The sequence below is a fragment of the Pelodiscus sinensis genome, chromosome 1 (genome assembly GCF_052426305.1).
Source record: "Pelodiscus sinensis isolate ZL-2025 chromosome 1, ASM5242630v1, whole genome shotgun sequence".
Classification (NCBI taxonomy): domain Eukaryota; kingdom Metazoa; phylum Chordata; order Testudines; family Trionychidae; genus Pelodiscus; species Pelodiscus sinensis.
The window spans coordinates 339,967,600-339,991,881 of NC_143052.1; the positions used below are offsets into that span (position 1 = coordinate 339,967,600).

Here is a 24,282-nt window from a genome sequence, read left to right on the forward strand (position 1 = left end):
GGTGGTTGGCTCGAGCCGTGCCAGGTGCAGGGTCTGCTGGCTGGGTGCTGGCAGGCTTGCACCTGGCATGGGCACCGTAGCCAGACCGTGCCCCTTTAAGGGCTCCGGGGCTGGGAGGGGGGCAGAAGAGTTTCCCTGGTGGTGCCCAGAGTGGCCACCAGGGAAAGCTGGGGAGGGCTAGCCTCCCACTAGTTCAAATTAAGTGGCTACACAGCCCTTAATTTGAACTAGTTAATTCGAACTAGGTGTTAGTCCTCGTAGAATGAGGTTTACCTAGTTCGAATTAAGCGCTCCGCTAGTTCGAATTAAGTTCGAACTAGCGGTTTGTATGTGTAGCGCCTATCAAAGTTAATTCGAACTAACATCTGTTAGTTCGAATTAACTTTGTTGTGTAGACATACCCTCTTATAGTTCTAAACAAGGAAAGAAGTAGAGGGGTGACAGAAAAGAGGAAACCGACACTGAAAACAATTCTGGGAGTAAAAAAGATAATCCATAGTCTATTATAGACATTGGAATGAAGCCAGAAAGGGAAAGAAGGTTCTTGAAGGAAGAGTTTCTGTTTATAAGAAATGTATTAAATAGAAAATTGGTACACAGTGTTTCAGTTAAATATCATACATGGCAGTTTAAGCCCTTTAAAGTGTTAGGACCATGGCTTGTGTGAGAAGAAGTGCAGGGTATCATGGGTACTTTTCATCTGTGTAGTAGACATCAGAAAATTAAGACTTGTATCCTGTTCCATGGGATAAACTGAGCATATCATTCTGCCATATAATAGTATTCATAATAGACTAATTTCTCCTGGGAACGGATAGAAGCCTGATCTCTTGGGACATTTAAGGCTAGTATAAGGCCCTGGAGAATATAATATTATGAATAATTTTGTCTTGATTAGGAGATGGGCTAAGATAAACTACTTGGTATTTTCTGTTACCAACTGTCATGATTGTATGATCCGGTACTATGCAAAGTTTCCTACACCACTCTGCCTCCGCACCATGAACTTTGTTTGCAAGTAGAAACTTAATATTCCCATCTGATTCTCTTGAATAGTGATGAAAGGCTAACCCATAAACAGTGGGCCATCTGACATAAATGATAACTTACTTTTGTGCACTTAAAGGACACTTAAATATGGTTGTAATATTTCCAAACGCATTGAACAAAAAACAGGGGTAACTGAGGTGGCCTTAACATATGCTTCAAATCTTGGCAAAAATATCTCATGCTTAAAGGCCATTGGTCCCAAAAAAGATTACTGCAAGAGTATAATATGTTTATCGGTAGATATCAAAGCATTCTATGAAGGTCGTAAGTATAATTAATTGTGAGGATAACAGTTAAATGTGACCAAGTGCTTAAAACCATATTAATAATTGGGAATGAATAGGTTACAGAATATTTAGATAAATTAAGATTTATTCAAGTCAGCAGGGCAAGCTGAAATTCCTTCTAAATTACGTGAAGAACTTGCTGAAACAATTTCTGAAACATTAGCAATTACCTTGTTGAATTTGTGGAGGATGGGTGATGATACAGACTATTGGAGAAGGCCAAACACAGAACCTATCTTTAAAAGTAAGTGAAAGGAGGACCTAGGGATTATAGATCAGTTATTTGAACTTTGATACCCAGAAATATACAAGTACAAATTAAACAATCAATTTGTAAGCATATAAAGGAAAATTAGGTGATAATCATCATAGAATCATAGAATACTAGGACTGGAAGGGAACTCGAGAGGTCATCGAGTCCAGTCCCCTGTCCCCATGGCAGGACCAAATACTGCCTAGACCATCTCTGATAGACATTTATCTAACCTACTCTAAAATATTTCCAGAGATGGGGATTCCACAATCTCCCTGAGCAATTTATTCCAGTGTTTGACTACCCTGACAGCTTTTTCCTAATGTCCAACCTAAACTTCCCTTGCTGCAGTTTAAGCCCATTGCTTCTTGTTCTATCCTCAGAGGCCAAGATGAACAAGTTTTCTCCCTCCTCCTTATGACACCCTTTTAGATACCTGAAAACGACTATCATGTGCCCCCTCAGTCTTCTCTTTTCTAAACTAAACAAACACAGTTCTTTCAGCCTTCCTTCATAGGTCATGTTCTCTAGACCTTTAATCATTCTTGTTGCTCTTCTCTGGACCCTCTCCAATTTCTCCACATCTTTCTTGAAATGTGGTGCTCAGAACTGGACACAATACTCCAACTGAGGCCTAACCAGCGCAGAGTAGAGCGGAAGAATGATTTCTAGTGTCTTGCTCACAACGCACCTGTTAATGCATCCCAGGATCATGTTTGCTTTTTTTGCAACAGCATCACACTGCTGACTCATATTCAGCTTGTGGTCCACTATAATCCCTAGATCCCTTTCTGCCGTACTCCTTCCTAGACAGTTGCTTCCCATTCTGTATGTGTGAAACTGATTGTTCCTTTCTAAGTGGAGTACTTTACATTTGTCTTTATTAAACTTCATCCTGTTTACCTCAGACCATTTCTACAATTTGTCCAGATTATTTTGAATTATAACCTTATCCTCCAGAGCAGTCGCAACCCCTCGCAGCTTGGTATCATCTGCAAACTTAATAAGCGTACTTTCTATGCCAGTATCTAAATTGTCGATGAAGATATTGAACAGAGCCGGTCCCAAAACAGACCCTTGCGGAACCCCACTTGTTATACCTTTCCAGCAGGATTGTGAACCATTAATCTCTGAATATGGTTATCCAGCCAGTTATGCATCACCTTATAGTAGCCCCATCTAAGTTGTATTTGCCAAGTTTATTTATAAGAATATCATGCGAGACCATACCAAATGCCTTACTAAAGTCTAAGTATACCACATCCACCGCTTCTCCCTTATCCACAAGACTCGTTATCCTATCAAAGAAAGCTATCTGATTGGTTTGACATGATTTATTCTGTATAAATCCATGCTAGCTGTTCCCTATCACCTTGCCACCTTCCAAGTGTTTACAGATGATTTCCTTAATTACTTGCTCCATTATCTTCCCTGGCACAGAAGTTAAACTAACTGGTCTATAGTTTCCTGGGTTGTTCTTATTTCCTTTTTTATAAATGGGCACTGTATTTGTCCTTTTCCAGTCTTCTGGAATCTCTCTTGTCTCCCATGATTTTCCAAAGATGATAGCTAGAGGCTCAGATACCTCCTCTGTCAGTTCCTTGAGTATTCTAGGATGCATTTTGTCAGGTCCTGGTGACTTGCAGGCATCTAACTTTTCTAGGTGATTTTTAACTTTTTCTTTTTTTCTTTTATCTTCTAAACCTACCCCCTTCCCACTAGCATTCACTATGTTAGGCGTTCCTTCAGACTTCTCAGTGAAGACCGAAACAAAGAAGTCATTAAGCATCTCTGCCATTTCCAAGTTTCCTGTTACTGTTTCTCCCTCCTCACTGAGCAGTGGGCCTACCCTGTCCTTGGTCTTCCTCTTGCTTCTAATGTATTTATAAAAAGTCGTCTTGTTTCCCTTTATTTCCGTAGCTAGTTTGAGCTTATTTTGTGCCTTTGCCTTTCTAATCTTGCCCCTGCATTCCTGTATTGTTTGCCTATATTCATCCTTTGTAATTTGTCCTACTTTCCATTTTTTATAGGACTCCTTTTTTATTTTTAGATCATGCAAGATCTCGTGGTTAAGCCAAGGAGGTCTTTTGCCATATTTTCTATCTTTCCGACACAGCTGAATAGCTTGCTTTTGAGCCCTTAACAATGTCCCTTTGAAAAACTGCCAACTCTCCTCAGTTGTTTTTCCCCTCAGTCTTGATTCCCATAGGACCTTACCTATCAGCTCTCTGAGGTTACCAAAATCCGCCTTCCTGAAATCCATTGTCTCTATTTTGCTATTCTCCCTTCTACCCTTCCTTAGAATTGTGAACTCTATGATTTCATGATCACTTTCACCCAAGCTGCCTTTCACTTTCAAATTGTCAACCAGTTCCTCCCTATTTGTTAGGATCAAATCTAGAACAGCTTCCCCGCAGTAGCTTCTTCAGTCTTCTGAAATAAAATGTTGTCTCGAATGCAGTCCAAGAATTTACTGGATTGTCTGTGCCCCGCTGTGTTATTTTCCCAACATATATCTGGATAGTTGAAGTCCCCCTTCACTACCAAATCTTGGGCTTTGGATGATATTGTTAGTTGTTTAAAAAAAGCCTCATCCACTTCTTCCACCTGGGTAGGTGGCCTGTAGTAGAGTCCTAGCATGACATCACCCTTGTTTTTAACCCCTTTTAGCCTAACCCAGAGACTCTCAACACTTCCGTCTCCAATGTCCATCTCCACCTCACTCCAAGTGTGTTCATTTTTAATATATAAGGCAACACCTCCTTCCTTTTTTCCCTGTCTATCCTTCCTGAGCAAGCTGTACCCTTCCATACAAACATTCCAATCGTGTGTATTATCCCACCAAGTTTCTGTGATGCCAACAATGTCATAACTGTACTTATTTATTAGCATTTCCTGCTTATTACCCATACTTCTCGCATTTGTATATAGGCATCTAAGATACTGATTTGACCTTGCCTCCCAGTTTTACCCTGACTCTCCGTTCTCTCTGCCATTATAGCCCATGCTCCCTCCCATTTCTGATCCATCTCCCAGGTCTCCATGTTCTCCACTTACCTGTGGGCTTTGCTTACCTGTCCCCGTCGAATCTAGTTTAAAGCCTTCCTCACTAGGTTAGCCAGTCTGTGTCCAAATAGGGTCTTCCCCCTCCTCGAAAGGTGAACGCCATCTCTGCCCAGCAGTCCTTCCTGGAATAGCATCTCGTGGTCGAGGAAGCTAAAGCCCTCCTGGCGACACCATCCTCACAGCCAGGCATTCACCTCCAGGATGCACCTGTCTCTGCCCGGGCCCCTATCTTCGACAGGAAGGATCAAAGAGAATACCACCTGCACTCCAAACCCCTTCACCCATACTCTCAGAGCCCTGTAGTCACTCTTGATCAGCTCAGGGTAACACCTTGCAGTATCATTTGTGCCCATGTGGATGAGTAGCATGGGGTAGTAGTCAGAGGGCCAGATAATCCTCGACAATGCCTCCATAACATCTCGGATACGGGCCCCAGCAGACAGCATACCTCCCGAGATGAAATGTCAGGGCGACAGATGGGCGCCTCCGTCCCCCTCGGAAGAGAGTCTCCGACCACCACTACCCTACATTTCCTATTCGCAGTGGTGGCAGCAGACCTCCCAGCCTTGGGGGTACGAGGCTTCTCCTCCTCCATTGTAGGGGGTGATTCCTTATCTCCTGTATAAAGAAGAGCATAACAGTTTCCTAGTACCACGGCGGGAGGGTTCGGAGCAGGGGTGGAGCAGTGCCTGCTGCCAGAAGTAACCAGCTGCCAGTGTCCACCCTGAGCCCTCTTCTCCTCCACCAGCGGTGTGCCCGCAGTCCTGTGTACTGGGACAGCTACCTCAGCTGTCTCCTCATGAACATGGTCCAGGAATTGCTCATGGATTCGGGTGCGCCTCAACCTAGCCACCTCCTCCTGTAGCTCTCCCACCTGCTGCCTGAGAGATTCCACCAGCAGGCACCTTTCGCATTGGATGATTTCCCCAGCCTGAATATCAATAAGTGGGAATTGCAAGCCACAGTCCCTGCAAAACCACACCAGGATCTGGGTAGAGGCATCCATGCTCAGGCACTCTGGCTACAGGCGCAGGTGGAGGAGACAGAAGCAGTTCTGGCACAGGTGTTGCGGGTCTTCCTGACCATTGTAGGCCTCCCTCTCTCAAACTCCCCTGTCTGCAGCCCCCTGTCCGCTTTCTCTCCCTGGTAGCTCTGCCTCTGACTTTTAAAGCCTGCTTGCCTAGGCCAGGCCTGCCCCCTTGTGAGTTACACAGGGGAAGGCTGACCAGATGCAATCAAGAGAGCAATTGAGGGAACAAAGGGTCTGGCACTCAGTCCCACAGCAGCTGAAACTGAAACTGCTGTCACCTGAAATCAGAATTCAACAAACAAAATTCAAACAGTTGAGCAAACTCACTCATACCAAAAGCGAGTACTCTTGCTCTCACTCTCACCAGGTAGCCTGTTCAGTGGTGGGATCTCTTGCGGTCCCTCTCAAACTCCCCTGTCTGCAGCCCCCTGTCTGCTTTCTGATAAGTAATAGCCAAGAATGAATCATCCCAAACTGACCTAATTTCCTTGTTTGACATGGTAACTGATCTAGTGGATGGGAGAAGAAGTAAACGTGATTTACCTTGACTTCTAACGCTTTTGACACAGATTGAAGAAACAGTCTCATAAGCAAACTGAGGAAATTTGATGGTGAAATTAAAATAAGGGAGGTGGACAATTGGTTCAGAAATTGACACCCAGAAAAGTTATCTGTAAATCACTGTCCAACTTTGAGGACATACAACGTGGGGTCCTGAAAAGGTCTTTCCTGAGTCTTGTATTCACTGTTTCCATTAACATCTTGGGTAATGGAGTGAAATGTACAATTATAAAATTTGCAGATGACATCCGACTTTGAAGGACAGGGTTAGGATTCAGAATGATCTTGATAAATTGGAGAATTGGTCTGAAATCCATTAAAATGAAATTCAGTAAAGATAAGTGCAAAGTACTACAGCTTGGAAGAAAAATCAAATGCACAAATACAAAATGGGGAACAATTGTCTAGGCAGTAGAACTGCAGAAAAGGTCTGGAGGTTATAGAAGAGAACGGATTTAGTATAAATCAATGTAATGTATTTTGGGAAAAGGCAAATAGAATTCTGGGATTTATTAACAGCACTTGTATGTCAAACATAGGAGGTAATTGTCCTGCTCTACTTGACAGAGGTGGAGTACCATGTCCAGTTCTGGGCACAACACTTTAGAAAAGATGTGAATGAGCTGAAGAATGTTCCAGAGAAGAGAAACAAAAATGGTAGAAGGCTTAAAAAACCTGACCTACAAGGATAGATTTTAAAAAAGACCTGTTTAGGATTGCAAAAAGAAGCACAAAGTGGAACCTGAGGCTTTACAATCCTTTTTATAACAGCCTTTAACATCAGTTGTTTTCTATGTCATAAGAACAGCCATACTGGGTCAGGCCAAAGGTCCATCTAGCCCAGTATCCTGTTTGCCAACAGTGGCCAATGCCAGATGCCTCAGAGAGAGTGAACAGAACAGGTAATCATCACGTGATCCCTCTCCTGTCATCCATTTCCAGCCTCTGACAAACAGAGGCTAGGGACACCATTTCTACTCATCCTGGATAATAAGTATTGATGGACCTAACCTCCATGAATTTATCTAGTTCTTTTTTGAACCCTGTTAAAGTCCTGGTCTTCACAGCATCCTCCGGAAAGAAGTTCCACAGGTTAACTGTGCGCTGTGATAGAAAAACTTCCTTTTATTTGTTTTAAACCTGCTGCCTATTAATTTCATTTGGAGACCCTTAGTTCTTATGGGAACAAGTAAATAATTTTTCCTTATTCACTTTTTCCACATCAGTCATGATTTTATAGACCTCTAGTATAACTCCCCTTAGTCTCCTCTTTTCTAAGCTGAAAAGTCCCAGTCTCTTTAATCTCTCTTTAATGGTCTTTATGTAAATTGCTTAGTTTGCAGCAAGGGAGTTTTGATATTAGAAAAACTTTCTAAATATAGAGATAGTTAAGAACTGGAAACGGCTTATGTAGTGATGTTGTAGCATCCCTATCACTGGAATTTTAATAGCATACTTGGAAAACACCTGTTGGTTATGGGCTAGATATACTTAATCCTGCTTCAGTGCAGGGCGCTGGATGAGAGAACCTCACAAAGTCCTTTCCAGCCTTACATTTATGTGTTTCTATTTCAGTTTTACAGGTGGGGCAGTAGAGGCACAGAGGTAAAAATGAGTTCCGGAAGGTCAGCCAGTAGGTCCGTGGCAGGGCTTGGGATAGAACCCAGGGCTTCTGAGTCCCAGCCCATTGCATCCCAATAGCAAAATACCTAGATCAGCGTTAAATAATATGACTTAATGAATATATGCCACGGATTCTAGGTAAGCCAAGTGTTTTAAGGCAGGCATTTTTAACAATTTAAATAAATACAGGAATGTTTTACTCAATTGTGTGCCTTCGGTATTTTGATTAGATTTTTAAGTGCATGTTAGGATCTTTCTAGGAACAGAAAAAGGATGTTGAAGGATGATGGTAGGCATCTCTTGTTCCAACAGTTTGAATCTTCTATCTAATTACAGATGTGGGGTTTTTTTTGGTTTTTTTGCTTGTTCTTTTATGTTCATTTTGAAGCCTGGGCTGTTGCATTTCTTTCTTTTCCTACACAATTTGCTCATAGACAGACAACTAGGAAATAGTATATAGAGTGGCTTAGTCAGAAGATGTAAGCTTAGATGATGAGCTCCTTGGAGCAGGAAATGCCTAGAATGTAGTGGGATATGACAGTTAACTTGAAAGGTATATTCTTTGTTGCATCTTTAGGTCAAGCATATTGCATACACCAGGCTTCTCTTGCATCCCTCCATTCACAAGCTCCTTGTGTGCCACATTTTGCCCTTTTCATTTCAAGAACTCACTTCAGCTTCCCCACCTGTTCCCTTATTCTGGAACTATGTGCTCCCATTCATCATTCCCCATTCTCCCATGCCAGAACTTTGTGCCCCCCCAATCACTCTTGCTTTCTCTATAGCATGAAGTCTCCCATTAGCCCTCTGCCTAATGGGTTCTGTGTGACCTCAATTTCCCCATCTCTCAGTATCCCTCATATTCCTTTCCCCATTTTGTGTGCTCCCACCACACCAGAGGATATGTGCTCCCCTCCCCCATTCCTTCCACCCTTGTGATGGAAGAGAGTACTACCCTTTTCTAAACATCCCAGCATTCAGTAACTAAACGGTTAAACTCAGAACAGTGGGTAGCCAGGAAGTGTTGGCAGAGAGCCAGAAAAGCCAATGGGAATAAAGTGGGAGAAATGTGAAATAGGTTTGCCTGCTTTAGTGTCCTTTGTTTGTGAGAGGAGAGCAGGTGCTGGTAGAGAGAGAGAGATTGCTCAGTTCCCTCTGAGCACCAGCTCCTGGGGAGCCACCTGCTCCCCCATGCTGCTGCCTCGGATACAGAGGCAGCAGCGCAGGGAAGGGTAGGTGGGAGCCAGCTTTTAAGCCAGCTCCCTGTGCATACTAGCTTCGATGGAGCTGCATTCCACACACACCCCAGCGTGAGGGAGGGGCCAGGTGGGAGCTGGTATGTGCAAGAGAACCAGCTCCTGCCTTCAACCCCCATGTGCTGCGTGTGTATCAGAGGCAGAAGTTCAGGGTGGAGGGGCAGGTGGCTCCATGGGAGCTGGCTCCCCCCAATTGCCCCATGTTCATAAACGTGTAACCTCTGAAATATTCAGTAGTTACATGTTTACCTGAAGAAACACACTTTAACATCACTTGTCAACAAAGTGTTAAATGGCTTGCAAAACTTTGCAGTGGCCTTCAGCAACACCTGGAACAATTAGGGAGCACCTGCTGGTGGTGCTGTCAAAATTCAGAGACTGGTCTAATCATAAAACCGTCTAAGTGCAAGATAGGAGCAGCCAAGATCCATTATCTAGGGCATTGGGTATGTGTGTGTGTGTGGGGGGGAGAAATGACCCCATCCCTCTTAAGGTGAAGGCCATTGTGAAGTGACTTGTGCCCCAGACTAACAGGTCCAATCCTTCATAGGCATGGCAAATTATTACAGACAGTTTGTGTGTGGAGCAGGAGGGGGAGTGTTCAGCGATGTAGCCCCAGTTACAGACTTGGTGATACTAAGATGATTTGGTCAGACATATGCCAGGAGGGTTTTGATAAGGTAAAAGTACTCTCATCAGCAAAGCCTGTGCTAGCCAACTCTGACTTGGATAACACTTTTGAATTGTGTACTCATGCAATTGACACTGGCTTGTGGGCAGTACTTATGGAAACTGGAGAGGACAACAAGGAGCACCTTATTGCTGTCCTAAGCAAAAAGTTGTCCTCCACTGAGCAGAATTACTCTGTCACAGAGAGTGCTGTGTCATAGTGTGAGCTGTCAGCTGGAGGTTCAGGATTCTTACAGACCATTCACCATTAATAAGGCTGAACAAAACCGAGGGCACAAACTCAAAACTACTGCATTGAAGTCTGGTCCTGCAAGAATTCATCATAGAGACTGTACACATTAAAGGGAAGGAAAAGATGGTAACAGATGCCCTCTTTAGAAAGAGGAGATTGAGCACACTGCCTCTGCACTGGACACTGTCCAACCTTCTAGCATTGAACTCAGAGGAAAGGTGTGATGCTGCACCTTCTTATTTTTAATGGAAATATGTTTATGAATATGCATAATTTGAGTATGCTTTATGCAAAACAGGGCAAGTGATGCATTGTTCGAGAGCTCGTGATTCCCTGAATGTGTATATTTTATATGTGTGCATGTATCAATCTTGTATGTGAAGTTAGAAATATGAACTGTAAACCTGCTTATTAATCTAGAATTTGTAGTGAGAGCGATTAGTGGTGCTTAATGACTTAATCTGTAAATGGCTTTGTTTTTCCTGTAAACCCAAACTGTGGTTGGCCCTTCAAAGACACATGACCAGGCCACCTGATGTTGGAACCCATTTTGGATCTTGTACTTTTCCACTGAAGGTGAGAAAAGTTTGAACTGAAGACAAAGAATGTCCACCTTGGGCAAAGGGGATGTAAAAATGGGAAACCAAACAATAGGGCTGTTGCCAGACGCTAGGAGACCTTCCACTTACCACCCAACATGCCTGCTGGAAACGTATAAGACTGAACAGGAAGAAGGATCAGGCCAAAGCTAGGAGGCTGCCTAGCTTATTAGAACAACTGTTAGGGTAAGAATTTGCATTTAACAAGTTTCGTAGTGCCTTTGCAGGGCTAGACCAGAGCTTCTGACCGAGTAGGACAGGGTGGTGGGGCACCTCAGAGGGAGGATAGGCAGGAAGTCAGTGGTATAATCGACATATCGGGTGACAGCCTCAAGTGGATGTCTGATCTAACTCATCTCATCGCAATCCACCCATCTCAGAGGAGATTTTCTTAAGATTCACTTCGTGCCAAGACCATCTCCTATACAAAGTACTCCCGTTTTGTCTATCTTCCAGAGTGATTTCAACAGACATCTGTTTGAGAGGGTTTCTTCCAGAGTTGGTATCTTCCAAAGTGATTTCAACAGACATCTGTTTGAGAGGGTGTTTGGAGAGGCTGTTTCTGTCACAATGATCAGAGGGTGGGAGTTAGTTTCTGTAGGTGTCTTGCTGGCTTAATTCTTGTGAAGTGATTTCTTTAATGCTGCTGGGATATTGTATTGTCAGTGATGTAGTAGGGTATCTAAAGCCTTGGATAGACATTTATTTTAAATCTAAATGCAGATTTTTAGTTGTGGAACCCTTCTTACAGTGTTTTGAAAATTCTCAATTTATGGTTTTATTTCAATACTTTTACAATATTTAGTATTTGAATTTATTCATGTTGGGTTATTTTTAACTATTGCTCTCTCCTACCCCTCTTTTAATACTACAGTTCCAAAAGAGTTGGTAGAGCTTCACTTGAAACTGATGAGGAAGATTGGAAAATCTGTCACAGCAGACAGATGGGAAAAATACTTGATCAAGGTACAGTAAATGTCTGTTATGTTACTCTAAAATTCTAGGATCAGATTCTGTGATGAGATCTTATGTCCGAAATCCTAACATGAATTTTAGTGAACATAGTGCTGTATCCAAAATCTGTGTGCATGCCCTGACTGAGGCTGCATAATGTTTAAGTTTAGCCAACTCAAACTCTCAGCCTGCTTGGGAATGCACACAAATTTATGAAACTAGATACCAACTTCTGCATGTACAAGATAGGAGCAGATTGGCACAGCTTCCAGTCATAAGGACTGCTTTTTAAGCTTTCATTGCAATTTAAAAGTGACTGCAGCTCTTAGCAATCAGTGCTTTATTTTTTAGTGTTGCTGAAATTGTTAATACATAATACTTTGCATGTAGATCACAAATTACAATAATATTGCCCACAGTGATTATAAAATATATGTAAGCCACCAGCACTGACCTGTCAAAGAATGGATAAGTCTAGATGGCACAGTGAAATAATAGGTTACTTTTTTGTTCTTTTGATCTTGCCTGTTAATATGTACCTTGTGGTACTACCATTACAGCTACTAAATATTCTGATCGTGCCCAGATAACTACAGCAGAATTGTGCCTTTTTTGGGCTATAAGTTGAACCTCTCTGGTCTGGCATAGGGATGTAAGCAACTAGTTGACTACCCGATAAGCAAATGCTTATTAGGTAGTCGAGTAAGAACTCGACTGGTTGTTTCCCCCCACCCTTGCTGCCTCTATCAGAGACAGGCAGCAAGACGGGGAGCACAAGCTAGGAGTCAGGGGGGAAAGCCAGCTTAAAAGGGGAAATTCCATTGACTACTTGATTAGTTGATTAATCAAAATTTAACATCCCTGGTCTGGCAACATCCGTGGTCCTGCATGATTTTAGTTAGCCAGTGTCCACTTATCCTGGGTGTGGCCAAGTTTCCCATGTCCCATAAAGTCTGTTTACAGTCACCAGTCCTGGCTCTTAGTGTTCTGTGCTGCTATTTATCTCTAATTGACCCCTAAATGTCTTCTAAGAGCCAATAAGCAGTGGAAGTGTTGTTAATGCTGCTAGACAATATTGACCTCCCATGGTCTGCCAAATTCTCTGGTTCAGCACCAGTCAGGTCTCAAGGGTGTTCTAGAGTGCTGGATTAGAGAGGTTCAACCTGTACATGCTTCACAGAGATAGACAGATCCCTGCCGTACAAATTTTACAATCCAAGAAGATGAGTAGGACGAGAGAAGGATAGAATATAGGGGGACAATGAAATACAGTTTTTATGTCCAGGTATATGTGTGTGTATAAATTTGCTTTTTTGTGTAAATATCAGCCTTCCCTAACTCCTGGTTTCATTTGTCATGTTACATTGTAAAGGGCAGTCATAAAAAGCAGGCCTTATGACTAGAAACGATGCCTGATGTGTTGGCTGAATGGTGTGAAGGAGAACACACCAGTGTTTTTTGGTAGGAAGCTGGTGTAAGGTGGACCAATTGGGTGGTTCTTTTCTGTTCCCCTCAGTAACAGTTATCTGTTCAAACAGAAGTATTTGGGAAACATAATGAAGAGAAGATACTTGGTGTGCTTCTGGAATCTCAATGTTATTTTCTATGCAGGGATCTTGTGGTCATACATAAGGCTCTGGTTAAGCAATGACAGATTATTTGTCCTCAGAGATAGACGGATTAGCCCTTATGGGAAGTGCACAGTGTCATTAATACAGATTGTTTTGTTCCCATGAGTACTTCCTTTATTTGATCACTCTCAAGAGTCTTTTTTGTGTTTGTACAGTTAAGATTGGCTTTGGCCTAGACCCTTTCCATTGTGAATCTACAGATTTCCAAGAGGCTGTTGCTTCAGACTGCATTCTAGCTTTGTTTGGAGTTGAGTTTGCACTTACCAGGATTAAGGATCATCTGCTGGTTTTAGTTTATGGAAAGAAACTTGGTCATTGTGGTTATAACAAATGGTTTCAACATATCTTATGCCCCTGGATTGCTGCCTTTTGTCACTTATTTGGGCAATTAAAAGACATTTCCAGTATTTCTGAAACTTCCCTTCATTGGTTTGAATGATACATAGAACATTGGATTGGCCATTGATGGCTGACATTTTTTCTTCGGGTTTTTTGTATGTAGCCTCCCAACCCAGCCCCTCTCCCCAGCCCCCCATCTTCATGTTCAGAATACGGAATACAAGAGATAGGGTACAGTAGAATGTTATCAGTTTGTTGGCAATAAACAACTGTATCTCTTGCTCTAAGTTTTGACCTATGCATTGAAAGAATGGACAATATACCTTGTCCTCATACCAGGAAAACTTGCCTCACAGCAGAAGTCATTTTTTAAAAATGGTAGTCTTTTTGTTATCACTTCCTGAATCAACTCATTTAGAATTTGTGAATGAAGTTTTGCCTCCCTTTCAGCCATGCTGACTCCATTGAAACGAAAGCTACATTTTGGATGTGGATTAGAGACTTATTCAGTGGTTTAATTTGTCCTGGGTACAACCTCTATTTGACAATGACTTCTTGATCAGGAAGATTGATAATTATAATTCCCTTAATGCTTCCAAGAGACCTTCTGTTGCTTGAATTTGTTTAGAATGCATCAGGACTTTTGGCCACTGATTAGAGCATCCATAGTACATTAGTGCCACTTTTAAAAAATCCTTTAACATCGTTGTGTCTTTGTATATTTGAGATTACCTTGAGCCTTTTTCTAATGGATGCTTGATCTAAGAAAACCCACACAAACTAGGGATCCTACTGTTGTATCTTAAATAAGTAAGCAGCCACCAGTGCCTTTGCTGTTATGGGTCTTAGGATATAAAATGTGTTCCCTCATTATTTTGATCTCAATTATTTTGACCCACTCTCACATAAAAAAAAATGTGAATCTTATTCCAACTCTGTTTTTCTGCTATTGATTCCATATATTCATTCTTTATCACTTCTACTTCCCACTTTCTGTGGCTTTTTATTTTTGAAGATAGTCTTTATTATAATGTTTTCACACACATTTTAAATGGTTTATGGTATATGCTGCAAGGACCTCATCATTTTATGCATACTTACATTATTTTACAGTGCCGAATAAATATAATTTGTATTACAGTAACAGTGCCTAGAGGTTCTAACTGAGACTGGGATTCCTTTGTGGTTATGTGTATGCTACATTATAAACTACTGCATTAAGTCTCAGAGCTTCAGAAGCAAGCCTCCACTCCAAGCTGCAAAAGTTTACACTGCTACTTTTGGCCTATAGTGTGAGCCTCACAAGCCTGATGCTGGAGACCCAGGTTAGGAGACTGGCTGCTGTAGATTTTATAATGCAGTGTAGACATACCCTGTTAAATTTACAGACACATAAGAAGCAGTCTTTGCTCCCATATCACTTGGAGTCTAAATAGACATGACAGACAAAAGGAGGTAGGAAAAGACATGGTTGCACAGAGGTGAAGTAACTTGACTAAGATCACATAGCCAGTCAATGACAGTTAAGAATAGAACCTGGGTCTTCTAACTCTCATTCTAGTGCCCTAGTTGTAAATCGTGCTATCTCTTAGAAGTTGCCCAGAGCTAGGAAAATTAAGGTGATGATAGCCATGATCCTGATTGTATAGGTTTTCAAGACTTAGTGAAGACACACCCACCTACACCTGGCTTTATCTTTATCTCACTTTTTTGCTTACAGAAGTTATATAGCATGTAGATAAAAATAAACTTTGGTATTGTAGAGGTTTCAAGTTACATTCATCCACTAATTCTAGTTAACTTAATATTTTATTTATCTGACAGATATGCCAAGAATTCAACAGTACTTGGGCATGGGAGATGGAGAAGAAAGGGTACCTGGAAATGAGTGTTGAATGCAAATTGGGAATTCTGAAGGTAATGTATTTACTATTTTTTGAAAATGACACTTTGAACACTTACAAATTGCAGTAATTAAATGTATTACACATAGAGCGGATATCAGAGCTTGTAACAAACAAATATAATCAATCGTAGTTTCTGATGGTCTTATAATGGGGATAAGCCTCAACTAAATATGTTGTTTTCTATTTGTTTTCATAATTTACTTGTTTGCACTGAAATATATTTGTAGTTACTGTTCTGCTCTTGGTGGGTGTTTTACCCACGTTAGTAGTCATTTTTGTTATATGTATGAGCTAGTATGGAAACAATTTTATCTTAAGTGCAAAGGTGAGATATGGGGCTCATCTTCAGCTTTTCAACTCATGAGAATAGTCAGGAATAATGAGCCTTGCATATGATGGCCTTAATTGCCATCACATACAAGCTTTAGAGTAGTCTTATATAGTAAATAATAGCCTCTGATTAGCTAAATCATTTACAAAACAGAAGCTTCCCATATATATTGCTTTCAAAGTGTGTATAAATTACAGAAGTTAGTTTCAATTGCCACTTTTAAAAGAGGAAGTAAAAGCACCACGCTGTGCATCTGTGCTTTGCAGATGGCTTGCTTTCATCCTGCTGTGGTAGCTGTTGGAGTTCTTACTACAGCAGAACCCCAGACTTATGAACAGCAGAGTTACAAACTGACCAGTTAACCCCACACCTCATTTGGAATCCAAAGCAGACTGTGAAGAGCTTCAAAAGGATCTCACAAAACTAGGTGACTAGGCATCAAAATGGCAAATGGATTTTAATGTTGATAAATGCAAAGTAATGCATATTTGAACACATAATCCCAACTACACTTACAAAATGATGGGGACTAAATTCTCTATTACCACTCAAGAAAGAGTCTTGGAGTCATTGTGGATAGTTCTCTGAAAACATCCACTCAATGTGCAGCAGCAATCAAAAAAGCAAACAGAACGTTAGGAATCATTAAAAAAGAGATAGAGAATAAGACAGAAAACATCTTTTTGTTTCTATTAAGGATGTTAAGTATCGGCTAATTGAATAGTCGATGCATTTTTGCATCGATTAGTTGATAAGGGCGCCTCTGCCTTTGGAGTGTAGCAACACCCCTAGAGTTGTTGCTACATTTCAAAGGCAAAAGCGCTGAAGCCTGGGGTCAGCTGGGGACTTCCCTACTGACCTGGGCTCCAGGCAGCCCTGCTGCTTTGAAGTGCCTCAAGGAGCCTGTCACTGGGTTCCCTGTGGCATCCAAAGCGGCAGTGCCGCACGGAGCAGCTGATCCGGGCTCCTTGCAGTGCTGCCACTTTGAAGTATCCCCCTTTGCTCCCCCCCCCCCCCTTTGCTGCCTGTATGTGATAGAGGCAGCAAGGAGCTGGGGGGAAGAGTGACTAGTTGACTATCTGATAAGCATTTGATCATTGGATAGTCGACTAGTCCTTCACATTTCGGGGAGGGATAGCTCAGTGGTTTGATCATTGGCCTGCTAAACCCAAGGTTATGAGTTCAATCTTTGAGGGGGCCATTTAGGGATGTGGGGCAAATCTGTCAGGGATGGTACTTGGTCCTGCCGTGAGGGCAGGAGACTGGACTCAATGATCTCTCAGGGTCCCTTCAAGTACTATGAGATAGGTATATCCCTAGCCTCTATATCAGGGCTACTCAACATGCGGCTTGCAGTCCGCAGTGTGGTTTGGGTTTACGCGGGGCTCAACACATGGCCCATGGGTGGACTTCTTTGAACATGGCCTCCACTGGGAACATGCTCTACAATGGCGAGTCAATATAATGGTCTTCTGTTGATAAGTGTTTTAGTAGTTAAATTCCTGAACTGTCATTGCTTCTTAAAAGTGCTGTCATATGGGTGGAAATATTACATTTTATTAATAACAGCAGAACTGACTTAAATGGGGCCTGCGTGTTGTGTAGTTTTGCTTTAATCTTTGTATTCATGCCCATCAGTGTGAATGAAGCTATTTGCGTATATATTTGCATGTATGTGCAACTTAAGTTGCGGCCCTTGCCATGTGCTGTGGGTATCATTGTGGCCCCCCGGGGCTTCCAAAGTTGAGTAGCCCTGCTCTATATAAATCCATGGTACGCCCACATCTTGAATACTGCATACAGATGTGGTTGCCTTATCTCCAAAAAGATACCTTGGCATTGGAAAAAGTTCAGAAAAGGGGAACAAAAATTAGTAGGAGTTTGGAATGGCTGCACTATGAGGAAAGATTAATAAGATTGGGATTTTTCATCTTAGAAAAAAGGAGACTAAGGGGGAATATGATAGTGGTCCATAAAATCATGACATATGGAGAAAGTTAACAAGGAAAAGTTATTTTTACTCCTTCCCATAACACAAGAACTAGGGTTTACCAAATGAAATTAATAGGTAGCAGTTTAAAACAAACAAAAGGAAGTAATTTTTTATACAACACATAGTCAACCTGTGGAACTCCTTGCCAGGGGATGTTGTGAAGACCAGGACCTTAACAGGGTTCAAAAAAGAACTAGATAAATTCATGGAGGATAGGTGTATCAATGGTTAATTAACCAGGAAGGTAGGAATGGTGTTCCTAGCCTCTGTTTGTCAGATGCTGGGAATAGGCTACTGGGAATGGATCATTTGATGATTCCCTGTTCTCTTCATTCCCTCTGGGGCACCTGGCATTGGCCACTGTCAGAAGACAGGATACTGGGCTAGATAGACCTTTGAGCTGACCCAGTATGGCCATTCTTATGTTCTTACACAATCAGATAGCAGCAGAGATGGGGGGAAAAAAACAAACTATAGAAAGCACATACAATAATGTGGTAAATATGAAATACAAAAGAAAGGAAAAGCAGATTTTTCTTCTTATTAATAAAGTTTCAAAGCTGTATTAACTCAGTTTTCAGCTGTAAACTTTTGAAAGGACAACAATAACATTTTGTTTAGCGTTACAAACAGCCTCTATTACTGAGGGGTTTGTAACGCTGAGGGACTGTCCAGTAATGATGCTTTCATTCTCCTCTGTTTTAAAGTTTGGTGTTGAACAAGTTTAACACCATTCTAAATGGCCATTAATATGAAATTAAAAGCTAATCCTGATTTATCAAAAGGGTACAACCTGGAAGGGCCTGTGCATTGGCTCTTCCTTTCTAGTTAAGTCACAGAAACAATAAAAACAGGTTTAAAAAGAGAACCCAAAACACACTGAGGGGTTTTTACTGGTATTTTTATGTTTTAAAAACATTTATCCATTGCAATTTTTTCAGTACCTCTGTGAGTGTCAGTTTGATGACAATCTAAAATTTAAGAATATCATTAATGAAGAGGATGCTGATGCTATGCGTCTACAGCCAATTGGTCGAGACAAGGATGGTCTAATGTATTGGTACCAGCTGGATCAAGAACATAATGTGAGAATGTATGTAGAAGAACAGGATGACCAGGATGGGTCTTCTTGGAAATGCATTGTCAGGTAACTTTGTTTTTATTCTTGTTTATAACTGTACGTTTTAAATGTGATTATCTGTGATTATGAAGTTTAGATGTTGAATTCAATAAGTGTCTGCTTTTCAGAGAGCAGAATTCCCATCAATTCTCTGCTTTCAGACATACGCAGTAGGGAAAAGCACGTGTACAAATAAAATTATGAAGAAAAACGTCTTTCTGGTTTATAGGATAATAGCCAATCCATATTTCATTTTATGGTTTATAAGTGAAACATCATCTAAAATTTCAAGACCATAATGGATATATGTCAAGAGGATCAGGAGGAGTATTAATACTCCATGAAGAATGGTCCCACTATATGCTGACAAGGTGCTTTAGGGAACATGGAGGAATATTGTGTTGATTCTCTAACCTCTCACACTATCAGTCACAAATTAGCAATTGACGGCATTATGCTATCATTAGAATTGCAGAGTTGAGTTCTAGGATCATAGAATTCAAAATACATGTTGAACCTCTTTAGTCTGACATCCTTGGAACCTGACCAGAGCTGAACCAGGGAGGTGACGGGAAGTCAATATTGTCTAGCAGCATTACCAACACTTCCACTGCTTACTTGGCTCTTGTAAAGCAGGGATAAGTTAGAGTTAAATAATGGCACAGAACACTGAGGCTGTGTTTACACAACAGCATTATTTTGGAATAACTAACATTATTTCGAAATAACGAAGAGTGCTTCTACAGTACAAGCGTTTATTTCAACATAATGTTGTGCTGGAGGACTTCATACTTTGACTCATGGTAACCTTCATTTTACGAGGAGTAAGGGAAGTCGAAGGAAGAGTGTTCTTCCTTTGACTGCCTGCTGTGTAGACAGCGTCAAAAGCCGAAGTAAGATATTTCGACTTCAGCTACATTGTTGACGTAGCTGAAGTTGCATAGCTTATTCCAACTTTAGCCCTGCTGTGTAGATGTACTGTGAAAGCTAAGCCTGATCGCTGTAAACAAACTTAATGGGACTGTGGGAAACTTAGCCACACTCATGATAAGTGGACATCCAGCTAACTAAATCATGCTAGACCGTGGATGTTGCTGGACCAGAGAATGCCACACTAAAGAGTTTCAACCTGTAGTATCCTAATCTGGTCCAGAAATCCAAACACAAGACCATTCTGAAATGGATCTCAGATCCTGAATGACGAATGATTGAGTTACAGAATGCTGGTAAGTGCTCTGTGGGCTCCAGCAATTTAGCCTCTTACAAAGATACACTTCTTTATTTTAATACTATATAAATATTTCACTTTCTAGCATGTTCTGAGCCATATTTTCAAAATAAAAGTATTTTAGTTTTGAAATTATTTATTTATTTAAAAAAGCAAGTGAATGATTTTTAATATATTCTCGTATGGAACCTTTATTTATTTATTTTAAACAAATCTAGTTAATTCCAAATGGCTTTTAAAGCTGGTCTCTGATCAAAAGAGAATTGGCATTGAGTAAAAGAGTAAACAAATAAGGTGGCAGATATGTCATAAATTTCAAATACTGTCTATAATTTAAATGACGTGACTATAGTTACAGCTTTTAGCAGTTAAGAGTTGTTGAATAAAATATTCAACTGCAAAGTCAGTTCTCAGTTGGTTGTAGAACATGACCAGTGTTACCACCAACAAGCTGCTATTTGTGAATAAAGCAAATTCAACAAACCGCATCAGCCAAAAAATAAACTATACTAACCTTGCAGCATGTCCCTGTGGATTGCTAGGAGAAAGGGGGGCCAAAAGCAAAGTAGGTTAGGCTTATGCTGAGACACCTCTCCCCCCACGGCATCTTGCGTCTGATGCTGGTAAAACATAGGAATTGATTCTGGAGTCAAAAGTGCTCTTAAAAGTACCGAACTCTTCATGCTAAACTTGTGCATGCTTCTAGGCTTTGTTTTTTTGTGTATGTAAAACTGAAATTTTTACCCAAAAACAGTTGCTGCATAGAGAGCAGAAATGAGAGATCCCTGACATAACCTTATGGTGTCTAGACTACATGGCTCCGTCGAAGGAGCCATGTAAAGTAGTTTACTCGACATAGTCAATGAAGCGCGGATTTAAACAATCCCTGTTTCATTAAAATAAAAATGATCCGGCACAATGCGTCAGTCTAGACGCAGCATGATCGACAAGGGACGCTTTTGTTGACCGCTCCGGTAAACCCCAGAGTGGTCAACAAAGGCCACAAAGGTTGACCGCACCACATCTAGACTGCCGCGCTGTGCCGGATCAGCTGATTGTCGGCACAGCATGGCAGCCATTTTAATTTTAATGAAACGGGGATTATGTAGCCTAGACATGGAGCCATGTAGTCTAGACACACCCCCACAGTGCAGCATTACCTCCGTTTAACCTGCTCGCAAAGCGGGTTGTTTTACTGCACTCTGCTTCCTTACTCAAAAGTTTAGATTGGTAACTTTATTTTACTTACTTAAGCGTTAATTTCCACTCATAATATCTGCATCAGTGTAGTAACTATTTTTAAATGCTAAAGTTTTTCTTCTGGGAATTGTTAGGGTGGGATTTTTGAAAGTACTTAAATGCTTTTCAAAAATCCACCTTTAAATGATATTGCTATTCTGTTTCATGAGCGCTACACTACAAGATATTTCAGTGAGGGAATGGGATAGTTGCTAAGGCAAACAAATGGACATTGAGAATAACCAGTTAATATATACAAAACTAATAAAGAATAGAAGCTCAGATTGAAAGCAGGCTGTCTGGAGCCTGAAGGTTGTTGTGGCCACTCAGAAGGGTTAGCAAGGTAGTTTTAATTTTACTACAGATAAAATGGCAAGCCATTTAATCACAAAATGATGGCTATTCTGACTGGACAAAGCCAAACCTCTAGTCTTATAATTTGTAATGCAGCATTCATTTAAGCAGGTGGTATTTTTTGTTAGAGATGGATGGTTTCGGGAAGAGCCAATAAAAGCTTTATCAGACAACTGATTTCTTTTCTTTGTCATCCAGAAGCCGAAATGAGCTGGCTGAGACACTTGAGCTTTTGAAAGCACAAATAGATCCTGCACTGTTGAAAAACAACAACCAGCAGGACAGCTCATCACGTGAAAGCCCTAGCTTAGAAGATGAAGACAGCAAAAAGGAGGAAGAAATATCTCCACAAGGTTTTCTACCCTCTTTTTTACCAAGCTTTAGACATTGTGCTGCATCATAGCAAAATGTTAAACTTGCTTGAAAAATGAGAGGATTAGAATAGGCCGTTTTTGGGGGCGGAGGTGGGGGAATCTCAGGGATGGGGAACCTAAGGCCTGTGGGCCAGATGGAGCCCCCAGCTTACCTTGATCTGGCCCTTGAGATTCAAAGTCCCACCCACCCCCAGGAGCCCATGCTGGCATTCCAGCCCCCTGCCATCTCCCTGTGGGGCTGGAATACACAAAATCTATCCTGGGCCCCCTTAGGCTCTATGTGCAAGGGGAATGTGAGGTGTGTCTTTCTTTTTCTCAGTCGGGGTCCATGTCAGTGAGGGTTTTTTGTTTTTTTGTTTTTGCTTATGTGCGGCCCCTGACTGATTTTTCTGTGGGACAGCGGCCCCCAAATCAAAAAAGATTCCCCACCCCTGCCTTGGCTATAAATCGCCGAGACATAGCAGGATAAATTTTTTAAATTTTCTTACACATCTTAAAGTTCAAAATAATTTAGGTGCATATGCAGTTTACTTCAAAAAATAACCAAATTACACGTGCATCTTTCAATTTTTAACACCATTGACATTTTGACATTTGCTTTCCTGTCCATTATCTATTCTTCATTTGTCATGGCTTAAGTTTCCACCCAGCGTCACATTTCTAATGGACAATTTGTGTGATGGGCATAATTGATATTGAACACCAGTCCTATAGTTGGATTGACATTGTTTTTGGCTTTGTATAACAGCCTATGTATTTTTCTTCACTTTAGTAACTTGTTCTTTAAAATCAAGATTAACCCATCAGTTCAAGGTAGCTGTAAATAGTTGGACTTAAGCTACTTGGCAGTCCTGTACTTAATACTAGAAATGAAGACCTATGGTGGGCTTTGTCTGATAACAAGCCTTAACTGTCCACATTTTATTTTTTTCACCAGTGAAGAAACATTATTTCATTCCTTACTGCTTTGTCACTCCATATTTCTGATATGTTGCCTAATTTATTTGAAAAGTGTTAGTTTTTTAACAAAAATCAATTAATGGTAAAGGCTTCTTCTCGTAAAAGACCTAATGTTTCAGGTTCAAAGTAGTTAAAAGCCTATGTTCCTTAGATAAACCAATTTTAATATTAGATTGTATTTTGGGGGAAATTTTCACAGTGGGGGACAAGCTTTCAGGGTTACATTGTAAATTGTTTTACATTCATGCCAATCCTATTAAAAATAATGGTGTGTTATAGATGTAAATATGGGCAGAATTTGCCCGAGTTCTGGCTTGCAAGAAGAAGTTTTCCTGTTTCATTGACATTTTATGCATGTTCTTCCAAATAACTGGAAGAGAAGAAGCAAGTGCTGTAGAAACTGTTAAGAAGCTTTATGGTAGAATTAACTGTATCCTTGCTAATATCAATAATTGAAACAAAGTATGATCTGTATTGATTGATCTATGTTTAATATAACTAAGATATTTGACAATGGATAAAGTTGTAATTAATTACAAATAAGAGATGATTAAAATCTCCCCAATCATTGATACTGCAGAGTTAATTTCAAGCAATGGTCTTGAAATTGTAGTTAGGTAAAAACTGGTCAGGCCAGTTTAAGCTTCCTAAACTCAGGGTTATGCTTTGGCTCTACCTGATTGATTTGAAAGTCTGTTTAGCTGAACCAGTTTTAAAACCTTTTAAAACAGTTCTCCACTGAACACAAGCTCTAAGACATCATGATACATCAGTTCATCAAAGTTCACTACTCATGTTAGACTGGCATCTAATATGTATTGTTTGTAGAATTTCTAGTGCTAGACAATGGGGTTGGGTCTATACCAGACAATAGAATTACTTGTAACTGGGTTCAGGAACAAATAGTTCTGGGAGATCTTAAAACAACACTCCCGCCTTCCCCCCCCCCCCCCCGGATGTACTGTTTGTCCACATTGATGTTGGTATTAAATTATTCCAGTGTAAAAACAGTGCAAACTGAACCAGTTTTTAAATCTGCTTAGTCTACTCCACTCAAGTGGAGTTTTAAGAACTTATAAACAGCAAAAGCCCTCTTTGTGGGTGGATGTGAATGTTTTCATATAGAGAACTAAATCATTTCTTAGACTGGTGAATTTCTCTAGCATAGACAAGATTAGAACAGCTGCTGCCTTCTAATGCTAGAA

General features: G+C 40.9%; 1 protein-coding gene across 4 annotated transcripts in view; it reads left to right on the top strand.

The window, feature by feature from the left end:
• The window catches only part of RSF1 (remodeling and spacing factor 1), a 110,975-nt gene that overhangs the window by 28,395 nt on the left and 58,298 nt on the right, over nt 1–24,282 (top strand). For 3 of the 4 annotated variants that reach the window (XM_089775776.1, XM_075919499.2, XM_075919498.2), the window contains exons 2-5: nt 11,522–11,613; nt 15,396–15,488; nt 18,744–18,949; nt 21,942–22,096. In XM_089775776.1, coding sequence (XP_089631902.1) covers nt 11,522–11,613; nt 15,396–15,488; nt 18,744–18,949; nt 21,942–22,096 — 546 coding nt within the window. Of the gene's footprint in view, nt 1–180; nt 10,834–11,521; nt 11,614–15,395; nt 15,489–18,743; nt 18,950–21,941; nt 22,097–24,282 lie in introns of those variants that run through there. The other variant, XM_089775775.1, reaches the window with a different exon arrangement.